A 27,786-nucleotide genomic window follows, 5' to 3' on the forward strand; every position below is an offset into this window, starting at 1 on the left:
AAAAACCTGATTTTTGGGGGTTTTAACACCAATTGTAGTCAAGAAATTTGGATTTATTTTCATTAAGGTCCTCTTTGGATATCTACCTTGTACAGCCCTACCATGCACCAGGGCCTAATTTCCTTTCATACCAGCCACACCTATGATATGGTTGGGAAGATCCCAAGTACAATCTGAGCTGCTGGAAAACTGCTAAATATACAAATCAATATAGTTGCTTTAACTACATTTTTTTTTCTCTCTACCCAATTGAGATTTAAACAGTACTATCAGACAGGTTTGTGAGGGAATCTACTCAACAGATCTTCCCAAAACGTTTAAAGCTGCCAGGAGTTCTTATTAGATAGGGTATAGATACATTTCAGGTACTTGGTTAGAGCATGGTCAGAGATATATTCAGTATGCCACTGAATGTTAGACACCCTTTGTTGTAGTGACTACAACTTTTGGTGAACATGCACAGCACATACTCAGTTCACCAGTATTTATAAAGGCTATTGAATGGAACTATGACTTAAAACATCTTTTCTCTGTAAGCATTTTATCTGCTTTTGGTGTCGACAATACAAAATGTCAGAAAAAGCATTCCTTGCGTGCGATCTGGCAGAGCTTCTCGGAGAAGAAAATAGAATAAGACAATTGTCTGTTCTAAGTAGATAACAGTTGTGTTGTGCTACACACATTATCTGACTTGCTGAAGGAAATTATCTCTAAACATTGGCTCTATAATGCTTGTATTAACAAACAAAAAAAAATTGTATTTGCACATTTAAAGTGAACCTGTAGGTCTCATGAATCTGAAAGGCATAATTTGTCCATATATTTTAGGATAAGTAAACATTTAGTACAGTACACCTTTTTCTATCTTCACTATGTATTGCTCTTTATACTGCATCTTTGTCCTAAGATCTTTATGGTCTGTCAAGGAAAAAACATCATCTTGACATATTTAGTTATCAGGGCTATACTCATGTAGGCACTCAACAATCTGTTCCTTTATTAGAAAGATCATCCTTTGGCCCGCAGTGAATGAAGGCAAGTTTGTCTGTTGGGGTGGGTAATTTTTACCTTAATATTGCATTGATTATGAATCTGCGAAGCTGTTAAAGCCAGTGCAAAGACAAATGGTGGTAGCCATCACTGCTTTTCATCCGAGAATGGTGGCCTCCTGTCTGACTTCTGTTTAATAATATAAAGATTTGGTCAGGGCTGTGACATGTTTAAGGTAGTATCTCTTGTATGTAAAACCCTTGTCATGAATGTGTACTTTTCCAGTCCTAAGCTCATATAGTACCTGCTTTTACCACTTTGATCCTTCATACGTGGGCAATTCTTAATTATTAAACTTCTGAACCTTGATGACTGTACACTTTCAACCAGTCTGCTTTTTCAGGGGTTTATCCACTTTAAATATGCCATTCCCTTGCCTGAGAGCATTGAATGTGGTTTCAACAATTTGTAAAAGTGACTAGATCTTGCCTGCTTAGGTCATCTAGGCCATCTTGGCTTGAGTTTTTTCCTTTTTCTTACTTGGGTTTTATAAAGCATTATTAACAGATTTGCTATGCACCCTTTACAATTGGTCCTAATTACTGCCCAGCATCTGCATCCTGCCTAAAAAAATTACTTAATCGCCATTCCTACATGAACACTGGCTTGTGCCTCACTGACTTTTTTTTTTTTTTCAATTTTATTTCATGGGTGACCTGTACTTTTGACAGCCTCAAACTGTCTAGTAATGTATAACTTGATCAAAGGAATGAGTGGGACTTCAGTGTGTCATAAAGTGCATACAACAGATCTTTACATTTCATCTTTAAGTTATGCTCCGCTTTTGTTTTTATTTGAGAACTTCTAGTTAGTAAACTATTGAGCTTTCTGTTAGTAGCATGTTGACGATGGCCAAGCAAATTAAATAATTTAACCGCTTGTAAGAAAGGGCAGTGATACTGTGGTTTGGCACAATGAGACTTTGTTGCTTTTCCTGAAGGAAATTTGCATGTAGTAAAATATAACTTACCTTTGACATGTGTAATATGTTTTTGTAGTGTGGTTATGCTATATGTATGTAACATATTTAGTGTCCCTATAATGAACAATGATGCAACTGAAGACCACCCCATGCAAACAGCGGCTAGTGCTATTTTTAGCTTTGAAAACCTGAACTATTCAGAGCTGCTTCTTGTTATTGGGCAAAGATAATCTTCCAATTCCGAATGACAGACAGTACCTTAGGACTACACTTTAAACAAGCCTGCTTTTTTTTAGGATATGCTGTCAGTGGTAAGGATCAGCGGTTGAATAATTTAGGAGTGGTCTTCATATCTGGTATGGATGATTGATGGGTAAAACTTTTCAAATTTGCTTGAGGCCAGTTTACCTAAATGTTGCTTGTAAGTTGAAGGAAAGTTAAAAATCACTTTTATTAACATTCACAAATATTCCACTAGGCATTTGTATCAAGTTTTACAATATTTGGGAGAACAAACATTGAAAATGTGACTAAAATGCCTAGTGGAAGGCTAAGGTTTAGTAACAGATATTGCCTGTTGGACACAAAGGATCATCTTGAGTTTCTGGATGTATTCTTAGTGATGGTCAAGAGATAAAATACTACTACTGTGGTTATAACCTCCTTGAAGCATTAATGACTACTACATATTTTAAATGTGATCAAAGGTCTTGTCCTCTATCCAGTTGTATTTTCTACATACTCTGGAAATGTGCTGGATCATTAGTTTCCCCTTGATGAGGTAATACACGAAGGTCAGTGCATTCTTCATCACTAAGCAGGTTTTCCTGTACACTGCAAATGCTGAAGACTTAATAAAAGGTATTTACTGGTAACTAGTGACTGTTTAAACTTGCTGTTTGAGGATCTAAATGGATTGTTGTGATCCGAATTTAGGAGGCTCACTATGGTCATGTGAGATTTTGTATTTCTACAGAGTATGTTAAATATTCAATTCAAAGGCCGACTCTTCACGATCCAGTCTAAATGCCAGTGCTGCATATTCCTAAGGAAAACATCTGCATTGCACTGTTTGTAATTTTATACCCTGTGTAATTGTAGTATCTTTTTACTTGCCCTTATTTAGCACGTTCACAGCAAAAAGCTTATATTAAAGTCAAGATTTGTAAGGGGTAATCACAATATTTTACTGCCTTTTGTGTGTCTTTGGAATTCCTCTAACAGTTTAATCAGCTCTAGTGTAATGGACCAACCCTTGTGACTAAGCAGGTATACGTCCTGTAGAACGTCATTACCTTGGGGAGTCTTGCTGCAAGTGTCATGTTCTTCCTGGCTGCGTAATCTATGCCAATTACACCACAGCTTTCTCAAGTGTGTGTGTGTGTGTGTGTGTAAAAAAAAAAAAAAAAAAAAAAAAGCTGTTTGCTTGGCTTTCCCTGCACGTAACTGTGTTGCACTACAAAATGAATTCCCTAACCTAAACTTGAGGTGGTAAAAGGAAGACTCGTGCCACTGTCATAGCAATGCAGTACTGGTCCCATGTTCTCATGTCAGATCCCTCCCTGTTCCAGTAAAATATAAAACCATGTGTTGTGTTCTGCTTTCCACTACTTATCCATATTAGATTACCACTGAGTTTTTAACCATTTATCTTAAGATCTTCAACGCTTTAGTAGCTTTTAGAGTACAAAGATTTCAGCTGACAGGTGTCAACAGTGGGTTAGATTTTTGTTTGAGTCATAGGACTTGATGCTGTAAATTTGACATTGAACCTGTTGGCATTTTCCCCATTTATTGAAAATGTAAATATCCGTCAAGGTGGGGTTAAATCATTAAATCTGCAGCAGTTAATTGGCTACCCTTTATTTTTCAAGTGGTGTGGATTTTTTTTTTTTTTTTTTTTTTTTTTTTTTTTACTAATATGGTTTATACATGTAATATTTTGCCAACAAAAAAGATTGACATGGCAATGATAGGTAGGATTCTTTCTGTCGTTACAATATTATGGCAACCATGATCGTTACTATGTGGTTTTTTTTTTGTCTAAATGTAAAGTTTACGAAGGCCTGAATTTGACAAGGCTAACTTGTATATCCTCTGCTTTAGTGAACATGTTTATAATGAGAAAATGAGACCGAAGAAGCAGGGTTTTTCCAATGGCAGATGTGTAATAGATTGTGGTAAATAACATATAGCACATATTTTGTAGAAAATATTCATACAGTATATTGGTCCCTTTCACAACTACATGTGTAATGTGACCTATTCACTATACTAATTTTAAGAATCACACGTAAATTACGTTCTGTAACGCGATGCGTTTCACCTGACGGCTTCCTCAGGGGACTTTTGGAGGGCGTTAAAGATTGTAGCAGGTTGTAGAGTTTTCTAATGGGGATACCTCAAGGTAAATATCCATATAATTGTCAGATACATAGTGTGAAAAAATGTATTCAGTGGTGTGCAGAGTTTGGCAGATGGGAGCAACTGCAGTGAAGTGAGTGTATCAGCTAGATACATACTTTTTCTAATACTATTTGGCTTTTTGGGTTGGCAAAATACTTTGGAGGATAGTTGGACTAACTTTCTACTTTCACCTTAGTGAACATGGACTTGCAGGCAAAGAACCACAAGTGATGAATTGGTGTTCTGCCTCCTCGTGTTTATTGTCCAGCTGCAAAAATAAGGGGTCCTGTAAAATCAGTGACTGTCAAGAGATTAATGGCCACTCCAGACTGGTGGAGATGACAACCACCCTGAATTTAGGAAAAGTCTAGGTTCACCCAATCCTTAACTCAACAGTCCACTGAATCTTTTTTCAGTATTTTCTGATAAATCTATTCTGAGACTTGTTAATTGACCCTTGGTAAAATAACTTATTTTGTTTTTTTTTTCCCCAGGTATTTCTGAAGACAAGAGCTTGAAGTTACAAACATGCCACCTGCCATTGGCGGTCCAGTGGGCTACACCCCCCCAGAAGGCGGCTGGGGTTGGGCAGTGGTTATTGGAGCCTTTGTATCTATTGGTTTCTCATATGCCTTCCCCAAATCCATCACTGTTTTCTTTAAAGACATAGAAGCAATATTTGGTGCAACAAGCAGTGAAGTTTCCTGGATTTCCTCAATTATGCTAGCAGTCATGTATGCTGGAGGTAAGATTGCATACAAAAACCTTTTTTGTTTCTCAAATAAAACCTTTACCTTAAACCTGAGACCCTACTGTTTAAGGTTAATAGAAAGGGATATTAAGGCTAGGCTCAACCCCACATTTGAATATATAATATACCCTGCTTGTAAATCTAAAATGTCTCTAGGATTGTGCTGGGCTGCATTGTGAACACTGAAAATATGATTCTAACCCTGACTCAGGAGGTTCTTGTCTTTTTTGGGTTGCATCTGGAAGGTCACAGTGCTCAAGGTGTATATTAAATTAAATGTGTTGGAATTTAGGACAGCCTGGAAAGGAGGTGCTTGGATTTCAGAACATCCCACTGGTCTTGGGCTTGTAAGGGTCCAATCAGTCACCAAGGTTATCATAACCTGAGGTGTGGCATGTGAGGTGTTGATGCTGCAGGGTGTTAGCCCCACCCCTTCCCCAAGTTGTGGAAACCCTGTTACATTCTATGAAAGATTCCACAAGCTTAAAATCTTGGTACAGTGTACAAAGGGAATATTTTGCCATTTTAAATGTCTAAAACACTGGTCATAAACCTTTTCAGACCCAAAGACCACTAAAATTACCAACTCCAGACAGTGCATGCGCGGGGAGACAAGGATAAGAAACTTTGCAGGTCTGAGCCTGTGAAGAGAGTGGGTGGCTTGTGTCCAGAGACACAACCCGTTTACTTCCCTGAGCCTGCCATCAGTACGGGGGACATGGTCTGCTGCTCTGCCCGGTGCCCCCCTCCACCCCCCAGCGGGGTCCTTCTCCTGCCAATGCTCGGAAGTGCACTGGTTGCCGACCGTTGGTCTAAACAGTCCTGAGTTTTCACTCGGTCACTCTTGGCCAGAAGCGCAATACACAATACAAAGGGAAGTTATGGGATTTAGGGGTGTCCTGCATCAGGTCCCTCGTCGTCCTAACATTTGTCCCGTAGCCAGCACCCCGTGCACTGCCATCTTCCGCTCTTCTTCCTGGTTCTTCATCCTATGTCACCTGACCCAGGTGCAAGATCGAGTGACGTAGGATGAAAAGAATTTTTCTGTTTGAGCGAAAAAGCTACTTCTGCGCATGCTTGAGATACTCGAGCATGTGCAGAAAGAGCACCCAGGAGCCTCCTGGGATGCCTGCGTGGGTCTTCGGGGAGGCTTTGTGCACTCCCAAGTCATTTTCGATCCCCCTAGGTGGTCGAGAATTAGGGGGTGACTCTGCACTCTTTTTAATTAAAAAAAAAAAAAAAAAAAAAAAAGGCTGTTGCACCTAAAACAAAAAAAAAAAAACAGAATTTTTACTTACGTAAAAGGGGGTTGTCTACTCTTTTATGTAAAGTGAAATTTTTGCATTTAGGTACGCTTTGTCTTTTCTGTAAGACTGTCTTTATTCTGCTGCACCTCTGGAAATGCAAGTGAGCGTTCCAAAAGGTCACAGGCAGCCTTAACTGACGGGGGTTTAACCCTCTTCCAACACTACAAATAGTACCAAAAATTTCAGCTATACTGTACATACTCCATGTCAGTGAAGTGTGTCTGAATCTGGAGAAAGCTTAGCTTGCATAAACAAAAAGCTTTTTATACTTGTGATGTGCATTTAGCTTGGCCAAAGACGTTGTTTAATATTGTCTGCTTTTTTTTTTTTTTTAATGACTAGCTAAGGTGTTACAGGTTAAATTGAGAACCTAGTTATCGGCTGTAATACCGTTGTTTGAGCTACGCATTACAAATAAAATTCCCTTTAACTGCCAGCACAGATTGCTCTTGATTTCATTAATTGTCAGCCACAGACCTAATAATCTGTTTCTTCACTGCAGGGCATAAATGGACTGTTTTAAAATCACAAGCTATGTGCCAGCCCTGCTCATACACTAGCTCAGCATAATTACAGATAAACCAACTTTTAATGCCTATTTGAAGTCAAATATTTTCCATGTGACAGGATTTGCACTGGACAGTCACATGGATGAGTAGAGAAATGCATAAATGTATATTAGGTTGACTTGAAGGCCACTTAAACACCAGTATTGGTTGTGGAAATTTTGGTATAATTCTTTTCTGCATAGATTCTGATTTATAAATCTTTCCTCAAGCCACAATACAGGGAAAAGGAGTTTTGTAGGACTGAGGGGAGTATGCAGGATGCTGCTGGCAGGCTCACGGGTATCTATACACTTTTCTAACAGACATGCAAGCATTCAATGGCATGTTTTTTGTATTTTTGTCTTTAAGAAAAGCACAAGTATGAACACTTAATTAGGGGTGTTTACATAATGGCATAAATCAAGTTCCTGATTGCTTTGGTGCAGGATGCTCTGAAAATCCCAGCATCTTCCAGGGTTGCAGGGACTTAATAAATGCATGGGCAAAGAAAACCAGGAAGAAAAAAGATGGCCCCTGAGACAGGGCAAATGAATGTATTTAAAAGACAATCGGACTAAATAGGTTGCCACTACAATGTTTTCAGGGCACAACTCTACAGTTGGAGAAAGCTTTGTGATTGGAATAAAGTCAGATATGTGCTTATTGTCTTATACGATTTTATTTATATATTTTTGCCTAATTCTTTTGTGACTCTTCTTTTGTAACTTTTCTTTTTAGGCCCCATATCCAGTATTTTGGTAAATAAGTTTGGAAGCAGACCAATTATGATGGCTGGTGGCCTTCTTTCTGGATTTGGTTTAGTCTGCGCATCATTTTGTCACACGGTGACCCAACTCTACTTTTGTATTGGTGTTATTGGAGGTGAGTATCCCCCAGCCACCCTCTTCACTTCATAATGTTTGTTGATGTTTAAGGTTTGTGTACATGGTTTTTCTTGCATTGTTAATTTTCTCAGGTACACCACTCTGTATTAAGAATGTCAGATTTACTATTAAAGCTTGTTGTAACAATGTTTTATTTAGTTGAAAAGCAATACTACAGTATTTACTAACAAGTCCCACTAGTTTTCTTCATTGTTCCCTACCTCATCCCCACCCTCTGCTCCAGTATGGGGATATGATACTTTAATTAGATCAGTAAGCTATTACTATGGCAACAGTCAAAGGTTAACAAAAGTACATAGGTGGTGCCTGCCAGGTGTCACACGTGGTATCTTAGCTCAGTCTACCCATCACTTACAACACTGCTCTGTGTACCTTAGTATGACTTCTATAAACAAAGAATAAGTTTTTTTGCTACTTCTCAGACTGCCATTTGAGCAATCTGTTTAAAAAAAAAAAAAAAAAATGCAGCCATATGGGAAGTGTTTACATGTTTGTCATTAGTCCCTACAAGTACTTGCAAAGATGGTATTGGTAGTGTGTGTGTTTTTACAATGTGAAATGAGTGTTGGAATATTCTCAAAATGTTATTTTTCACCAGGTTTTGGACTTGCTTTCAACTTAAATCCAGCTCTAACTATGATTGGAAAATATTTTTTCAAGAGAAGACCAATTGCGAATGGCTTGGCTATGGCAGGCAGTCCTGTGTTTTTGTCAACTCTTGCTCCTTTAAATCAGTACTTCTACAGTATTTTTGGCTGGAGAGGAAGCTTTTTGATCCTTGGAGGACTTCTTCTCAATTGCTGTGTTGCGGGTTCCTTGATGCGACCTATCGGACCAAAGCCTGATGACTTGAAAAAGAAAGTTACAAAGGAGGTATTAGAAGAAGCTGGAAAGTGCAACTCGGATGCCAACAAAGACCTTATTGATGGAACAGCAAAAACTAAGCCAACTTTCTTTCAGACAATCAACAAGTTTTTGGACTTTTCCCTCTTTACTCATAGAGGTTTCTTGATCTATCTATCTGGGCACACAATTATGTTCTTTGGACTCTTTGCACCTTTAGTCTTCCTCAGTAACTATGCTAAAAGCAAAGATATTTCTCCAGAGAAAGCTGCCTTTTTGCTTTCCATCCTTGCTTTTGTAGATATGGTTGCAAGACCCTCTATGGGCCTTGTAGCAAACACTAAGTGGGTGAGACCCAAGGTGCAATATTTCTTTGCTGTGGCTGTGCTCTGTAATGGAATATGCCACTTGTTGGCACCTTTATCAACTGACTATCTTGGCTTTTCAATCTACGCGGCCTTCTTTGGTTTTGCTTTTGGATGGCTTAGCTCTGTTCTTTTTGAAACTTTAATGGATTTGGTTGGAGCACAGAGATTTTCTAGTGCTGTTGGACTGGTAACAATTGTGGAATGTTGCCCTGTTCTTCTTGGACCACCACTCTTAGGTAAGAATCACAAAGTTTTAAGTGTGTGTGTTTTTTTTTTTTTTTTCTCCAATGGATTACCTTTTAAGCCTTAATGTTTTTGTTTCTTTTGTTTTTTAAGATCGTTGGCCCAAAGTGAGCCATTATATTTATATTATAAATACAAACTTTAAACACAATATTGTTTTCTATTCTGTATTCACATAAATGTCCAGTTGATAGTATACTAGATCCTTAACACAACTGCAACCAAAATGTTAACCTTGATAAAAGTATGGAATCTCCCATTGCTAACCTCTTTAAAAATGCTAGGATACTGTTTTCAGATCATTTGAGTGCATTTGATTTGAAGTTGTTTTTGCATTCCCATAGTATTGGAAAGTAAAAATTTCTAAAGTGATCAAAAGTGTATGAGCAGAGGCTCTTATAGGGATTCTTGGCTTGAGCACTTTCACAGCCATGCAATTCACATTCCGAAAGATAGATCAGCAGTGGCGTTTTGAGGATTTGAGAACAGAAGCTGCAAATAGAGGGAGCAGTATAAGGGCTCATGTGGTGATCACTTGTCCTTGCTGCCCTTAGGTCCCAGATTCAAATCCTGTCCAAGGCACAATCCACACCTACAAAATAGGCAGTTAGGTCCCCCAATCTTCTGTGTCTGTGTGGGGAAAAATGTATTCATTTTTCTATACACATTAACCCCCCCAGCAGTAATCCCAAGTGTGCCTCAGGATGGGTTTTACTTGCTAAAAGCGGTAATCCCGAGTCACTCAGGGTCTCTTTAAACTTAAAAAAAAAAAAACCCACTAAACCTTGCTCTGTCTGCATCCCACGTTGTCCTGCTGGTCCCCACAGGTCCTGGGGACTGGCGAGACGTTCTCCAGGGTTTCCCGGTGACGTCGGTGGGGGCGGGAGGATCAGCAGGAAATCCAAATAATTGTATTGGGTTCAATACAAAATAGCTGTATTGAGTCTAATACAAGGAAATCTTTATATATAATTTATTAAGAATTCCTTTATATATAAAGGAATATATAAAATTTACAAGCTACTCTTCAGGTATATTACATGTTTAACTATTTTTTATTAACCTATTTTTGTGTATTTTTTTTAATAAATATTGGCCTTATTTCAGTTAGTTAAACCTTAGAATTATAGGCCTACAATGTAAAATGAATTTCCATGGATAAAAATGTAATGTTTTTGCATGGAAATACAGCGAGAATTAGAACGCTAGTGGGGTTATTGGTCAAATCAACTATCGTGTTCAACTTTACTGCCTCTATATCTATTGTCCTTTTAATTCTGGCCATTTCGGAATGTTGAAGCACTTGTACCACTTTACACATGTTACTATCGACAGTAATTTTATTTTCTTCAATTTTTAACCTTTTTTCTTTTTTTCACAGGCAAATTAAATGACATATATGGGGACTACAAATATACTTACCAAGCTTGTGGGGCAGTGCTCCTTGTAGCTGGAACTTACCTAATTATTGGGATGACTATCCATTACAGACTTCTTGCTAAAGAACAGAAGGCAGAGGACAAAAAGAGGAGCCAAGAAGCAAATGGTGGCGAAGCAGAACACAAAGTCAACAATGAACTTTCAGTCCTTCCACAGAATTCGGACGATGTTGTAAAAGAGGAGGAAAGTAACATATAGGACTCCCCCCCCCCCCCCCCTTTCAGGAAGTGCTGAGTGGTAACAGTTGGCAGGGAGATACTGCACACTAGTCCGATATTAGAATATAATTGATTTTAAGCCTATTTGAAGCACTTTTTTTTTTTTTTCTTACAAACATTTCATCAGACAAACTAAACATTGCTTTATTTTAATTCTCCAGTTTTCTGAGTGTTAACATGTGCCTTATCTGTGCTATCTGTTCACAAACACCTTTTTTTTTAAAAAAAAAAACTTGTCATTCTGGCTGCTTTTATCCTTGTCATTTTGTGCTCGGTGACTAGTGCGACGGCAGTAGCCACCTGTTTGATGTTTTTATGTAAGAGGAACAAGTGGACAGTACTTATACCCCATCCATACCCTGCGCTTGGATTATGTCTTCCAAGGACTTCATCAGATAAGATTCAGATGCTGCTACAATACATCAAACATTGGAATTGATCTCTGCCCATGTGGGTTTTCTCCTCTCCTACTTCCATGGGTCTTGAGGACATATTTCAAGTTTTGATTATAGTAGAAATGCTAATATATTTTTATTTTTTTTTAAAGCTTGTGTAATGTGGATGTTGTGTGGAATTGTCAAATCTGTGCAGGTGTGGTATGAACTTCAGTATTAATTTTTCACTGCCAGAGAAGGCTGAGGTAACTCAATGCTTTATTTTTAGCAGTTGAAATGGGATTGGCTTCCTATGGCATGTTTTAGTCTAAGGTTTTTATTAGTTAAATGCTACTGTATGTTAGGAATTTAGATTGGTACAAAAAAATCCAACTTCTGCTTAACATTGATAGACTAGTAACATGCCATTTAAATGCAGGTGTGGCAAGAATAATAAAGTAGAGCAGCTGCCAAAATTTTTACCATTCCCTATTAGAGAAGGCTTTAGAACCTCTGCTGTGTTAGGAGGTCCCCATCGGAGCAATTTCTTCGTCCATTGCGGGACTTCTCATCCCTTCTATTTTATATTAGAGACAGCCTTAGATGTGCTTGTGTAAAACTGTGCCTAATCTATTTGATGCACGTGTATAATGCAATTGGTAAAAAATTTGAGTGATCCTACAGAATGAAGTCCAAGGTATCCTAATATTTAGGATCAATACCTTGTAAAAGTGTGGTCTGTCTGAAGTAGGATTACAGTTTTTTTTAATTAAAATGCTTATGCCAAATTGCCACTTTTTTCCTTTTTAAAATATGCCTCCATACAAAATTTAGCCTAATCTGCCTTGGTGTTGTGCAGATGTAAAATCTGAATAGTTAACCACTTCACTGCCAGAGCAACAGACCACTGGCAACAAAATGAATGAAACGTTCCATTTCGATATGGGCCCACATGAAGGTTAATGTACTGTATGTAACTTGTTTTCAAATAAAAATGCTACTTTTATTTAACTTGGATTGTTTTCTTTCCTGTAGTGAAAACAAACATGCACCTAAAACAAAATTAAACCATCATACATACCATACCTTACTAATCCCTTCTTCATTGAACTGTGCAATTCTTACTTTTTCAGAGGTTGTTTAGTTAAAGTAAGCTGATGGGTTTTCACAACTATACACTGCATTATATCTTCCAAAAGTTACGTTGCCTAATTTTTTCATTGGTCTTTTTCACCTCTGGTGTATAATATAGGTGGCGAGAAATATAGGTGTTTTAAAGCAATTCCACAATGCTAGAATGTGACCATCAATGGGGCAGCAATTTTAGGCTTAAGCCTTCCAGCTTTTGGTCACAAAAAATGAATTGAAAATTGATAATTTTTTTGTAAACTGAAGGTATTGAGCAGGCTTCAGGTTGTTGATGAGCATGCAGGATCACTAAAATGAATTAGTGAAGAGCCCCAGTCTGACTGTTGTTGGCACAGGAACTATAACCCTTAACTACAACATGTTTTCAGAAGTTTGTAATCCTGATCTGTTTGATTTCTGTAGTCACCAAAACTGCAAGCAAACGGTGTGGCATAATGGTACATGATATAGATTTGTGTACATGTAATATTTGTAGCATACTTGAAACAAATTATTATGCCACATAATTGCTTCATTAATCAGGTTTTCAGATGAGATTAAAAGATTATGGCATGTTCTAGTCACATTTGCTATTGCCTAAATAGCCCTGTATAAAGATTTGCTCAACACTGCACATCAATTCAGAAATTTTGTACCTGTTAATCCTGCCCATCTACCTACATCTGCTTGCTCTAAAAAAAAAAAAATCCTTTTTGACAATATTTACTGGAAATTTTTGTTTTTATGCTGAACATAAAATATATAAAATGCTGCATATTCTCCTTAAGGACTATAGATCTACAGTTGGACTAAAGTTACACTAGAAATTCTAGTCGAATTGAGTAGGTAAAGCTAGTCATGTGAAAAAAGTATGTATGCTGCTGGAAATTTTTAATTGTAGATTTAAAAAAAAAAAAAAAAAAAAAAGCAAACTTTAGGTTAGGTCTTTGAGCAGAGCATACAGATTTGTTTGAATAAAAAATGTGCCTTTTCAATTGAACAAAACATCAATAGAAGTAAAGACTTTGAAAAAGCTGCTGTTGGTATTCCATGCAAAATACAGTAACTACAAGAGTTTTCTATTAAACTTTTCACTGGTGTCTTGACACTTTTGATCAATCCTTCATTCACACTTTACAATATGTGCTATCCTTCTGTGAAAGGCTTGTTCCACAAATCCCACTTAACATTTCAATGTGATTTAGGTCAGGGGTTTATCTAGGACAACTCTCTATTTATTAACAAGCCATTCTTCGGTAGAAATGCTTGTGTGCTTTTGAGAAATATTTTTTTCCCTAACTTCTTGACAGATGACTTCACTTTCTTGTCAACCACCCTTTTGATTTTATTTCGAAGTAGAGTCTGACTGCAAACTGCCCAGTCCCTGAAACAGCAAAATGGCCTCAAACCATAACCTCCATGCTTTAAAGTTGATGGGAAGTTTTTTAAATATTTTTGTTTTGCACCAAATGTTTGTTGTACACAATCATCTTTGACTTCTCAGTCCACAGCCCATTATTCCAGAAGGTCTGGTTTTCGAATAGATGTTCTATGGCAAAGTGTAGTCCTGCCAAATTTTCTTTATGCAGCCAGTTTTCTGGCCCACATCCAATTCGATTTAATTGGCGCAATCTTGTTTGTACACACTCAATTTGAAACTAAGGGTTACAAGAATCGCCTGCAAACTTCATAATCAAGTTCCTGGGTCTGCTTTAGAGGGTCACTAGGTTTGTTGCCTGAATCTGCAGGGTCGGACAGTCCCGGGCAATTGAGTAGCTGGTTTACCCCACTGCCACCTAAAGTTTATTTCCTGTACGCTGGAATTGTTGAGGTTGTAATTGTGAAGCACCTAGGCAGTCACAACTTTCTGTTGCTATAGGATGTTTTTCTCAAAATAGTATTAGGCAGCATGGTGTCAGTTACTGTATAAAATCCTCACTGAGGTATTCGCAAAAAAGTCATTATGCAGCCTATACATTCATTAACTTCTGGAGCAAGCTGTGCTTTGACATGCAAAAAAACTGCAAAGTTTGTCTTGGTCATTCGGGAGGTTGCAGAAAGAGCTCAGTCAAAGTGTACCTAAACTCAGAATTTTCACCTAAATTCTTTGGGGGTTTTTTGAGAATGAAGCTCGGAGCCTCCGGGAATACCTACATCAAAGGAGGCTCTTTGCTGCTCCTTCTGTGCGGATCGACTGCTCTGGGATTGAATTTTTCCTCTTTAAGGTCACCTACAACCTCAGCAGCAAAAGATTTTTTTCTGCAAGTTATGCAAACTGCCCCCCCTTCAAGTCTTCGATCTTCTGTTTGTATCTAGGAGGCATCCTTATGTCGGATGTCCTTAACTTGTGCACTACCTGTACATACAGCTGTGTTCAGAATAATGACGTTTAAAAAAAAAAAAAAAAAAATATACAACTAATATTTAGTTGTATAAGCATGGTTTCTTAGAACTGCTGCACATCTGTGTTGCCCAATTCTGAAATGGCATTTGGTTGTCGCCTCACAAGTTTCTATTGGATTAAGGTCTCTGTATTGGGTTTTCTACTTCATAATGTCAATCTTGTTGGTCTTGGAACCAGGTGTAGTGTGTTTGTGGTCATTGTCTTGTTGAACCACCCATTTCAATGGCATTGGAACTTTGCCGTAAGGCAACATAAGCTCCTTCAAGTATGAACCATAGTATGAGTAATCTCCCCATATGGTTGTGCCACCATGCCTAACTGGTTTTAAAGTGTACTGTGGCTAGAATTCAGTGTTTAGTAGGAGTCATTTGAAAAACAAGTCCCCTAGCTTAGCTTCTCATAGGCATCTTCTAATTGTAACAGTACTCACAGGTAACTTTAGATCTTTGATCTTCCTGTAATTATCAGCTGAGTTTGCCATTTTGATTGTTCTTCTTCTATCCTTCTGGATGGTAGGTTTTTTTCCCATTTTCTTCCATGTACTTGAGCAGCCTATAATTTTCTGATATTTCTTTTCCCCTCTCAAATCAACTCTTCAATCAGCTGTCCTGAACAATGTCTGGAATGACCTGTTTTACTCAGATTTGTAGAGAAATGCACTATAACTGACATGTACAACATTTGCTGCCTTCCTTAAATAAGTCGTAATTCACTCCACTTCCACTAATTGAACCCCATACTGCTATTTTGAGCCCAATATTCCTTTGCTTTTGCTAAAGAAATACCACAAATTTGAAATGTTTTCTTTGTGTATTGATATGGAATAACGTGCTGTGTTCCTAATGCATTTGTGTGTATTAAAATAAGTTTGGTTTATAAGGTTTTTGAGCTTTAAACACTGCTATTCTGAACATGACTGTATTTTTTTTTTTACACTGTTACATATACTTCATGTGAGAATGCATTAAAAAACTAGGACTTTTTGTTGATGGAAACCTGTATTTACAGAAAAACAAATTGCAAATACCAATTTTTACTTTTCACATACATTTTGGCGTTAGACTATCTATGGACTCCAATGACTTGAACACACAAATTGTGGATGTCATGTGTACACAAGTGCATAAGAGGATTTCTTATTTTAGAAATACAAATGAAGGTGGATATTGCTGAAAAAGGTGCCTTTTTATGGCTTGAACATGAGAGCTTCACAAATTTTAGTTCATGCCCTACAACTGAATTTTGTAGAATAAAAATCAACATAGCTGCTTTTAAGTGTTTTGTAGCTGCTATATCTATGTATATTCATTCAGCTACAATTCAATTCTATTTAGCTTATGGGTTGACCTAATCAACAGCCTTAGTGTGTGAAATCATTACCACCTGGCCCACCATTAGCGACATTCAAATACAAAGTTAGAACTACAACTTGTTGGATCTACTGCACCACGTTTCCCAAATTTAATTTCTCAGATTTTGTACCTGCCATAAAAGGCAGTCAGTACAAAACGGCATTATTTTTGGTCCTGAAAAATCTTTGTGGAAGTTCGGACAGCCTGAATATGTAGAAACTAATGTTCTGTCAATTATTGGCAATAGCTAACTCAAGTAACATTTAAACAGCAATAGTACAGAAAAAATAAGTCAGGATGTGGACATAAAGACAGGTCACTAATGATCACTAAATGAGATGGTGCAACATGAGTTTTATAGCGCAGACACTGTACTAGTATACTTACAGAAGGAGTTGCCATCTGGTAACATTACATGCATAACATGTAGCGTATGCTGGTAGCATGGGCACACACTTAGAAACAGTATGCAGATAATTGTAGGGGCCAAGTATTGTGACTGCCCATGAAAATGAGTGAAAGTGATTAGGTTCTTACAATCTCCATTATTATCTATTAGTACACATCTTGTACATATTGTTTTTAGTTTTGTTAAATAGTGCAGTCGATAGTTTAATCATCATTGCAGTTTTTACACCATACAGATAGATTATACAGATCCAGTCTGATGGTAAATGGTTCTTTTTATCCTATACATAAAGCAGCTATGACAAAAAAGACATAACAATTGTGCTGTTTAAATAACTATAGATCACATCATAATAAAAAATGTGTACACTCACTGACACACTTTTTTTAATAGGTGTATGCCTATTTATTATTTGTGGCTGCCTAATGCAAATATCAACATGCCAATCACATCACAGCATCTCAATGAATTTAGAAATGTAGACATCGTCAGGACAACTTACTGCAGTTCAAATTAAATGTCAGAATGGTGAATAAAGATGATTTATGTGACTTTGAAGGTGGGATGGTTTGAGTATTTTGGGTAACTGTTGATCTGGGATTTCTATGCTCAACCATTTGCGTTAACATTACTTCTAATTAGTTCAAATATAGTTCATCACAAATGTACTGTTTAAAAAAAAATAATCAGAAATGTCCAAATACCAATATTATACTCAGCCAAGTACTTTATGGTTTAATGTTGACAATGTTAAAAATTTTAATGCCATGGGGTGATCGATTAATAATTTCTTAACATGTTGATGTGTTACTAAAATTTCCAAGTACAAATAATCCATTAATTTCTGGTAATTCACTAACGATTTTGGCAGCTCGTTCTCATCTTAACCACGAGTAATGGTATTTACGCATCTTGTGCATGACATCTTTTAACTCCTTTATGTCTTCATTTGTATTTAACTTGTAAATTAAAGATTAAGAATGTGAGACTGCACACCAGATTACATAATAACTAAGTAATGAAGCATGCACCCTTGGAAATGTTCTGCATCACAACCTGCAATTTGTCTATTGTTATAAATCGCTAATTACACAGCAAAACTGATAACAAAAACTTTGTGGTATTACAATAACTTTTGTAGTAGACAAAATTCCTACAACATTGCCCAAACTATAATGTGATTGATACTGTTCCAAGTTCATGTGTTCAAATGCGTAAACTACCCAACCAATAGACCACCCTTATTTTCTGATATAGATTGCATTTAACATTGTGAATATCTGGATTCTTTGTTAAAGACAAATTCCAGGATCATGTCTACTTTACACTCCTATATCTATTTCCCAATGCTCATTCAAAAACTCCTGCTGCATGCCAACATGTTTACCAGGAGTAATTTGGAACTGAATTTCCCACGATTCATATAGCTCACAGTGATGTGATGAGCATGTATATGAATTGTGCACCTTACAATCTGCATTATTACCTTACCTTACAGTGTGGTAAATGCCTACATAACCAGTACCACACCGCTGTCGGTACACTTTTTAAACTGCACTGTAAAAGTGCCTGTGGGTGGGTTGCAGCTGGGTGCTGTGAAGATTGTACTAGCCCACTAAAGGAAATGTGATGCAACTGTGTCACCATTTTCTTTTTGTAAACTACAAAGAGGAGAAAATGTTACTGGAAATCATTTATTCATAGGGAGAAACAAGGTAAGAAAGTAACTGGAAACATTGTATGCTTTTGGGTTGTAATTTATTTGAACAAGTTTACTTAGTTTTATTTTATAGTTAACAGTAAAAGCATTAAGTTACAGATGTGCATATTTGAAAATAACATGCCAGCATTTAATGGATGTTGCTATGTTTCGGGTGTCAGTTGGGACCAAGGATCTGGGCGGCAGCATTAAATTGGAACTAAAGCTGTGGCACTAAACTATATGGGATCCCTTAAAAGGGCGCTGACATCTTTCTTTTATTTTCAGCCCAGCAATGATCTTTGGCCATCTTGATTGGTTTGCAGGTGTGTGAGGGAATTCATCCTTCTCTGGCACATGCAAGGGAAGCAGAGATTGCCAGGTTTCCACAAGAACCAAAGCTGAGGCTGTGCATGTGCAAGCAATTCCGATATTCTGTGCATGTATATGATTAGTGCATTGATTAGTAAAGTTCCATTTGGGGCATCTCTGTTTTGGACCCTCCTTTAAAGTGCCTATCTCACACATTTACCTTTTCCAGAAGCGTATCATATCACATGGAAAGAAGAACCCGGAAGAAGATGGCAGCACCCAGTATCCAGTCTGCATTGTAATGAAGAAGGAAGACTATTAAAAAATATCTACTTTTTTTTCTCTATAAATTTACATGCTTTTTTTTTGTTGTTGACAGGTCTCTAAAAAGCAGTATATAATAAATCAATAAAGCAAGCATTCCACTGTCATAAAGGATTCACAAACACTTTTAAAGGCCTGCAGCCTTTAGTCCAGCTCATAACTCCTTATAAAAACAACTTGGAATGGAAATGCAGCTTATATGGGAGCTTTAACCATAAATGTCACATGCGCCCCACTAATTATAATTTGCCCACTTTTTTTAAATGGAATAACCTGTTTCTCTTCTAGGGCAAGGTGATCCTCAGATTAGTCCTGATTAGCCCACATCACATATTCCAGAACAGAATATAGCAGGTTCCACACACGCTGCAAGTCCTACAATATTGTGATATGTTATGAAAGGAACCAAAATGTAGTTTTTGGTGCTGTGGCTTGTTTGCATGTTACTGTGTCAATACATGAGATCTTGCTAATGTTGCTGATACCACAAAATGCAAACAGAATACCCTACATGCCCTGAGTGAGATCTGCACACTGCATCACAAAGAGCCGCTGGAAGAAAACAGGACAAGACATCAAAATTATTTATTTATGAGAATGAAATACAGATATATTAAGTTTAAATTAGGAATATAAAATAGCAAGGTAAAAAAGAAAACCTATGGCATCTTTATTTACATTTGTTTCATGAAGAACATTCAGCCAATGGAGAAAATTCTTAGTGATTTTGACACTTATGTGCACACTTGTGTTTTGTAAGGTGGTTGGTACATTTAGCAATGTTTGACAAGATATTGCACAATGAAACATTAGAAATGACAGCTTTGATATAGGCGAGTTCACACAAGGTTTGTTTTTATATTTTCAACTGCCCAGCTCTTGTATTTTTATAATATCTTTTTTTACTGATCATTTTAGTGTAAGTTTAAAATGTGCAGACAAGGTTTTATCTGTTTTGGTCACAGAGTTTCCCCACCACACATTGTTTCTTTTCTTTTTTTTTAACTTAGACCACAGGAAATATTACTGGTTTTCTATTGGGTTAAGAATTTGTACTCACTTTCAATAACCACACGACTGTTTGGATGAGTAAAGCTAATTTACTGTCATTATTCAGTTATGGTTTTTGCCTTTTTTCTCATGGGCTTTAACATCATGTTTATCACAAAGCTTTTGGCATAATCAGGCAGCTTTGATAAAGGTCTGAAAGCACAGGAAGTGTAATACAGACCTTAATGGGAGTTTTGGCTGCCACTTTAAACAAACTGGTAGCAACGTTCAGTAGTATTGGTATTCTGCTAATGCCTTTCAGTTGCTTGTATAAATTGTGCAGTCAGAACTCTCACTATCTGTTTACTATCCTCCTGCTTAAACCAAAGTTTTTTTAAAGGATCAAGCAAAGCTTCCTGAAAGCTTTTCAAATACTTTCTAAAAAAATGCTGCTCTTGAGTAGTAGTTGTTGGATAGTTTAGATCAGATTTGGATTGGAGCTATTGCAGAATTCTTACAACTTGAGCAATTTTACCTGACATTTTTCCTTGGCTGCTGCTTTTTTGGACACTGACAGGCATAGTAGTTCCTAGCCAGTTTGGCTACTGCACTATGTATGACTGCTATTCTAAATTATACTTTGGGATTGATTTCCCGAGTTAAAGTCCTCATGCCTGTGTCATATTGCTAATGATGATCAAATATTGCTTCTGTATGGACTATTGTGGTGCAATTACACGTATGTAATTAGTAGGCCCATTGTGTTCTTGGTGATGTCTGTTGCTCAGTCCATTTGTGTGTAGTGCCTCAGAGCTGGAGCAATATATGAGGTTTAAGGTGAAGTGGCACAGGCCAAGGGGACTTGGAGCTAAGTGGAGAAAGACCCCAGACCCTTTCTGATGGCCTAATATGTTCCTTGAAAGGGTAAATTGCAGAGATATCACCATATCTATAGTTTGGGAAAAAGGAAGAACACACTGGCTCTTCCTTCTTATATGTCTGTTTCAACTGACAGGGCTTTGATGAGATTCCAAAATGCACTTCTCCCTTCCAGAACTAAATGCCAACTGTTACAGCTGCTGTATGAATGGACTTGCTCTACTGGCACTAAACTGCTGAGCAGTTAATCCAATCCACTTCTAGTCTGTATGACCAAAGCTCTTACAAAGCTCTTGCATGCTATTCTCGCCACTAACCCACCCTTTTCCTTTTCCAATGGACATTTTGAAGTATAAATTTAAATTAGAACTTCAATAAAATTTGACTATATACACAGCAACTTATTTTCTGATTACTATTCATGTATTTATTGTGCACATCAAGTTCTGGCATTTACTTTACTCCGTTGCCACTACAAAATAAAAACCAGGGCAATAGGCATAGTTTAGTGGCCAACTTTTATATACTATACCTGCATATCATGTGATACCAGGCTCTAGAAGTCCTTGTACAGCAGAATTGGGAGAGGAAATAGCACAAGGATCAAGTTAGTTGTGTTGCAGTGCTGGCAAAGAAGAATGCTAATAGGAGGAGAACATAGAGTAACAGGGAGATGAGCTAATCAGTTTGCTGATTTTCTTTTCACTGTCCACTCCTGATTTACATTACTGCAGCGGAAAAAAATCAGGTCTCCTCTTCTTGCCTTCCTCCTGCCAGTCTTGTCAGTGCTTTGCAGCAGAGCAGAGGTCTGCCCTAATACCTTAACATTTGTCATGAGGTCCCTGACCTAAATTAACCTGCTGGAAAGAGTACATCTCACACACTGGCTTTGATAATGGTAATACTTAACAGAATTGTGAAATGCTGTTGTACACAGCAAGGGGTGTTGACAGCACTTCTCTGCATAATACAGAGCTGTCGTCATTTAAAGAACCTATGATCTCTGGCCCTTCGTGATCACTTCTTTTCACTTTTTTTTTTTTATGAAAAGCCTGTGTTTGACAGAAATGATTAATGTTTAAAGCATATTGCTCACGTTTAATTGTTTTACATGTCCTTGATTATAGGTAATCCGTAAAATATAATCTCACACATCTAGACATTGGGTTGAGTCATTCTATATTATTTTTCTACATCTGATTTTTTCAAAAAAATATCTCACTGGCAACTTATCTGTAAGTTTTCAAGTATATTGATCTAGAGAGAGAGAGAGATTTCCCATTAAACGTTTACTGTGTTAAAAGAAACTCAGGAAAACATAGAAGCTGCTCAGCAATGACAGCTACTATTTTTCTCATATGAAAAATAAAGGGCCAATTTACACCCGTGGAAAACCATGTCATCGTTCACTCCTGGGTGCACAACAAGTTGCAACTGCAGGAGCAGCAAATTGCACTACAGGTAACCACATTTGCACATTCATAGCAAACACATGTCCAAAAGCATCTTGTCATTTTCAAGAACAGGGACATGTTCTACCCCAACTGCAGCCACATGCAAAGAATGGTTCATAACTGCTCGTATTTACTTTGCTGTGTGTGGTTGGGGGCATGGTTGAACCTTAGGCAGAATGCTGCTTACCACAGGTCTGAGATGGCCCTAAATTCATATTGTTATTACAGATGTAAGGCTACATTTGCCTGATTTGGCTGGATCAGGTAATGGTCATAGTTCTGTAGAACCCGACCTATATGCACTGGCTAAGTCTGCATGTTGATGAACCATTCAGAAGATCATTAGTGTTTCACCCAGAGACAAGCGGTACCTAAGTGCTCCCACCTGCCTGCTACATTGGCACAAACTCCCAGATTAGGAATGTGCCTGTTTGTAAAATGCATGATCTTTTATTCATTGCCAGCAGCCAGGCACCTTTAAATAGGGCTCCCGAAGCAAAGAACCAATGTAAGTAGGATTCAAGCAGCCATTTCCTGGCTGATATTTCCAATGACAGAACAGTGACTCAGTAAATTATTTTAGCATTAATGTCCCAGGGCTTACATGCAGTCTTTAAGTTGGGTCTGTCACCATCTAACTACACAGGTGTTTTGCTTTGTGACAGGTACTCTAAAAGGTGATTGGAAATAAAGTGTATTGTCTCCAACCCAGCAAGTTATGGTCAGGGGGTAGTTAGCATATCTGGGCATTCTGCCACTTTTTTCCTGGTTGATTGATTGAGTGTTGAATCAATAGAATAGGCTTTTTTTACAGCTAAAAGTAATTGATTTGTTCTAGGTAAGCTAGTGTTAGCAATGCTGTAATTCCCTTCCCTTCTTCATAGTCCTAAAATGCATTGTTTAGTGATATATTATGGTGCAGAGGTCAGACTGTACCTTTGTCATAATACTTATAGATGTTCTGGGCCAGGCAGAGTAAAACTGATTCACAAAATTGAGCCCTTACAGGCTACAGACTCATAGAAAACTATTTAATATTTAAAAAATATACTTTCATACACCACGAGAAGCTTGAATTTTGACACTGCTGCTTGTTTGTTCATCTTTCATTAGTCTTACTTATATATACACTTATATGTATATAATTTTGTTGTGTAATTTTATGCTACCTTAAAGTAGTTCTTGAGAAAACTGGTGTCAGGCATGCCTATATAAAAAGCTTTAGTATAAAATAAAAGAAAAATTATTATTGAGAATTTCACATAAAATGCATGTAAGTACATGTTAAGTAAAAGAGCGAAAAAGACTAGGTTTTTTGGCTATCAAAAAATGTAATAAGTGTCAGAAGTCACATATATTTGTAATGAATAACATTTGCAAGTAGCAAAGCTACATACAATTGAGGTAGGCCGGTTTCATTAAACCATCATGGGAATTGTGACCATTATTCTATACAAAAGAATCCCTATATGGAGGAGAATATAATGTCTTGTTGCCCGACGCGTTTCCCCAACAGGCTTCCTCAGGGGATATGGCGAGGACGTTAAGGTAAATTACTGTACAACAAAATACAGAGAAAATATTAGGGTGACTGAGAAGATATTAGGGTTAAATTATTCTGGTAAGACATATGTATGGTGTTTATGTGGTTGTGATAATGATCATAAGATGATTAGGAGTGTGATGTAATAAAGAATGTAAGTATTCATATTAGTAATCATTTGAAATGTAACATACCATTCTGTAAATATATCAGGGAAAGTACATGTGTTTCACCTAAAGGTAGATTGGTAACATATTCCAATTTCTGGCAATACAATGAATGTGGACTGGAACAATGGAATTCTATTATGTGCTGGTGGCAATTCAAATTTTTTTCTTTACCCTCATTTTAATTTTCAGTGACATTTGTGATCGGTAGAAAATCTTCCTTATGAGGACAGAGACAACCATAAATTCTTTTTATTGGTTCATACCCCTTACAAATCTATCTGAATCTAGTTTAAAAAGGTTGGCCTTTAGTTATACCTAAAACACTGATGTTATAAATTTAAAGCAGTCTTATGTCCTGTGCACACTTCATGTTAGAGCAATTAGTCTCTCTGTGGAGTGGGTGGGTTTCAGTAGTTCATCAAAGACAGCTGTGAGCGTGTATTTGCCCTGACAAATCTTAAGCTTGTACAAATATGGAAATGTTTACTATATTGACTGCAATGTCTTTTCTTTCTTCCATGATGCTGTTACATCTTTTTACCCAGGGAACTCTTGAAGTAATAAGGCCCTGGGGCTCCTCAAAATAAATTAGTTTACTGGGGGTCAGTGGCAGAAAAAAAGCTTTTGAAATTGGTGGCTAGTGCAAAGAAAGCTTCTTACAATGGTGGCTGGAATACAATTTTATTAGACAACTAAACATTATATTGGAGACGTATGCAGCTCTACCAAGAGCAATTGGCAATTGGCCCCAGAACTATGTAGGTGTCATTAAATGGGAGGTCAATCAGCCACAGTTTGAGGAACCCCTGGTAATCTCTACAGCATCCATCCTCAACTAGGGTTCCTCTGGAGGTTGCTAGGGGTTTCTTAAACTGCGACTGATTGACCTCCTGGTTGATAATGCGTGCACAATTATAGGGCAAACACTATTTAGTAGACGATGATGATGACGATGTCGATGATGTTTAGTAGACAATGACGATGATGTTTTTATTTGTCTGTAAAGATGGTGTTCCCACCACCAGTGAAAGGGAGGAATTCTTTCCACTGACCGCCATTTTAAGAGGCTCTTAACTGACCCCCAATGAATTGGCATTAGCAAGGATTCCCAGAAAACTGAAAATATTTTAAAGATTCCTCAGGAGTAAAAAAAAGTTGAGAAAGGCTGCTCTAGAGGAACTTTGACTGAGAATGGCTTTGTTAATGATAATTCAGTGATTGGCAGCTGTAAACACGGAAGCATTGGATGCTAAGCAAGTCATGCAGCTTTATATTTTACATTTTGCAATGATCTAGCATAATTTTCATAACCTGTTAGAATACTGAGGTTTTCTGAAAATTAATTGCAGCAAAGCTATTGAGGCAAAGCCGTGTACTTTGTGCCTGTGATATAATTAGAATGTTAGTTTCTATATATTTGAAAAAATGTGTTCAGTACTAAATAATCATTTTATTACCAGGCATATAATTTAATAATAATGAGTAGTTTCCGTTGAATTAAGGCATTCAGTAGTAATGAGAGCCCTTGGGACCAGATCTGTCAGGATTAATGTGGAAGAATGACTTAAATCCCAGTGAAACAGTATGGGTTCATGGCACTCCAGGCATCAGATCTGCCTTACGTGGGTTCAGACTAACTAATCTCCCAGCTGTGAAACCTGCTTGTAAATGATACAGTGGCTCTGGCTCAGAATGGCTCCCAGAGCAAGAAGGTTTATCTAGGTTATTTCAAGCTGAATGTTCAATGGAACTGCACGTGATTTTCCTACTGAGTGAGCCAGGTCGCGGCCTGCTCTGCTTAGTACATATTAATTAGAGGATCTGGCTCTTGAACCTTAAAGAGAAAACAAATTTAAAAAAGTGGACAGTTTTCTTAGAATTCCCAGTATGTGGGCAAAATGTTAATTCTGTATCATTAAATGGAAGAGCAAAAAGGTTGTGTGCTGTTTTTTTTTAAACACATGGTTTGATTTTCATTTGGAAAAGTGCGCCTTAACTTGAGTGTCGGTTTCTTTAGGACATGGGGCTGATTTGAAAGGTTCAATATTTCCTGTAGACTTCTGCAGGATATGTTCGTATTGGACAGTTATGTATATTGCAGTAGATCTAAATTCTCCAATTTTGGAATGCACAAAGTGATTTCTGTTTACAGGCTGTGATTTTTTGTTTTTTGCAATCCATCACCACCAGGCACAAGGCAGAGCACAGACTGGTTTTAGTAACATTAGCTAATGGTATTGAAGTGAAACTCAATTTCAAAATAAAAAAAGAACAAGCAGTTTGATATAACTTTTGTAAAAACAAAACAGAAACTATTTCAATGTTTTAAATAATGTTTTCAGCTTTTTTTGTACCCATTTTACACTTTAATGTTATCGGTCTTCTTCAGTCTTTTCAGCTATTTCATGTCTATAGCTCAGCTTGGTTAGTTATGAATGACAAATAACCAGCAAACATTAATTACAATGTGTTAGGCATTTAGTAAACAAATTGTAAGAAAAGAAAGTTGTCTCTTTTTTTCCGACACTTTTCACCGAATGGCTTTCTCAGGGGAGAGTAGAGACTTTTTTTTCTGATATATATTATGAAGAACAGACAAAAAATATATATAAAAAATACATGTACATATACAGCGATTTCTAAATTAAAAGAAGTTTAATACCATGATTTGTGCATTTTTAAAATACTTAATCGTTGCCCAAAAACCTTTTCCTTTTCTTTTATTTACTTTTTTTGCTTACACTTATAAGGCTTTGCAACACATATTGCAACTGGAGAAATCTGGGTTCCCTAATACTGTTAATAACTTATTTCATGTCTAGATACACTTTCAATCCCAAACACTGGAGTTGCTGAAATGAGGAGCCTTATTTTAAGATGATCCAGTATTATTTTATTTAAATGAAAGGTTGATCTCAACTTTCGTTCATTTTTAAAGCAAAATGAGATTTTAGTGATTGTTTTTTATGTAAGCTTTAAGAAGTTGTAGTTAGTTTGTTGTTTTGTTGATTTTTTATTTCTCAAAGATTTAAAATAGTGCTGCTTAAATATGCCTCTCTTTATCAAAATGTATGCATGTTGTCTTGCATGTTACCATGTGTTTCTTTCATTAACCTATTGCTTTGATTGCATGCCTGTTTTTAAAAATGTACTCACATTCCTAATCCCCCCTGACATATTCCTAACTGTTAACAACACTGTTATTCGTCCCTTCCCTCAGGCATGTTGTCTTGGCATCACCTTCGATTCTGTATGGGGGAAATCAGGTTGGATTTAAGCTTGGCTACAAGGGCTTTTCCCCAGATGAAGGATCATTAATGAGGGTTCCCAGACTGCACTTTGTCTGCTTAAATGTTTCGGTGGCCTCATTAAGAATGCAAATAGGTAATAAGTTGGAGCATATATTGGTTAATGGTGGTCCTTCAGCTGTTTTAACCCTCTCATTTAACCCTCATATTCAGAACATTTCCAGGTCCTGTCAGTTTCACCTGCGCAATATTACAAAAATCCACCCCTACCTGTCCCTTGAGACCACGAAATTCCTTGTACACACTCTTATCTCCCGTCTGGACTATTGTAACATCCTTCTCTCTGGTATTCCACTAACCTTTCTCCTCTGTAAACTGAATGCCTCAGCCAGACTCATCCATACTTGTACTGTTGTACTGTAAGGTACATTTGGGATTCACTAAGAATGAAGGGCAACCCAGTGCACCAACACATTGTAGGGCCCTGGTCAGCACCAGT

At 37.2% G+C, this 27,786-nt stretch overlaps 1 protein-coding gene and 1 long non-coding RNA gene across 2 annotated transcripts in view; one reads left to right on the forward strand and one right to left on the reverse strand.

The window, feature by feature from the left end:
• The window catches only part of SLC16A1 (solute carrier family 16 member 1), a 16,670-nt gene extending 4,284 nt beyond the window's left edge, over positions 1 to 12,386 (forward strand). The window contains exons 2-5 of the mRNA XM_072425839.1: positions 4,873 to 5,123; positions 7,723 to 7,866; positions 8,488 to 9,336; positions 10,725 to 12,386. Of these exons, the coding sequence (XP_072281940.1) occupies positions 4,907 to 5,123; positions 7,723 to 7,866; positions 8,488 to 9,336; positions 10,725 to 10,981 (1,467 nt within the window). The 5' untranslated portion in view covers positions 4,873 to 4,906 and the 3' untranslated portion in view covers positions 10,982 to 12,386. The remainder of the gene's footprint in view (positions 1 to 4,872; positions 5,124 to 7,722; positions 7,867 to 8,487; positions 9,337 to 10,724) is intronic.
• Positions 12,387 to 18,834: 6,448 nt separating this feature from the next.
• The window catches only part of LOC140322509 (uncharacterized), a 19,118-nt gene continuing 10,166 nt past the window's right edge, over positions 18,835 to 27,786 (reverse strand). The window contains exon 3 of the long non-coding RNA XR_011919202.1: positions 18,835 to 18,970. This is a non-coding gene — a long non-coding RNA (uncharacterized lncRNA). The remainder of the gene's footprint in view (positions 18,971 to 27,786) is intronic.

This window comes from Pyxicephalus adspersus, chromosome 1 (genome assembly GCF_032062135.1).
Source record: "Pyxicephalus adspersus chromosome 1, UCB_Pads_2.0, whole genome shotgun sequence".
Taxonomy (NCBI): domain Eukaryota; kingdom Metazoa; phylum Chordata; class Amphibia; order Anura; family Pyxicephalidae; genus Pyxicephalus; species Pyxicephalus adspersus.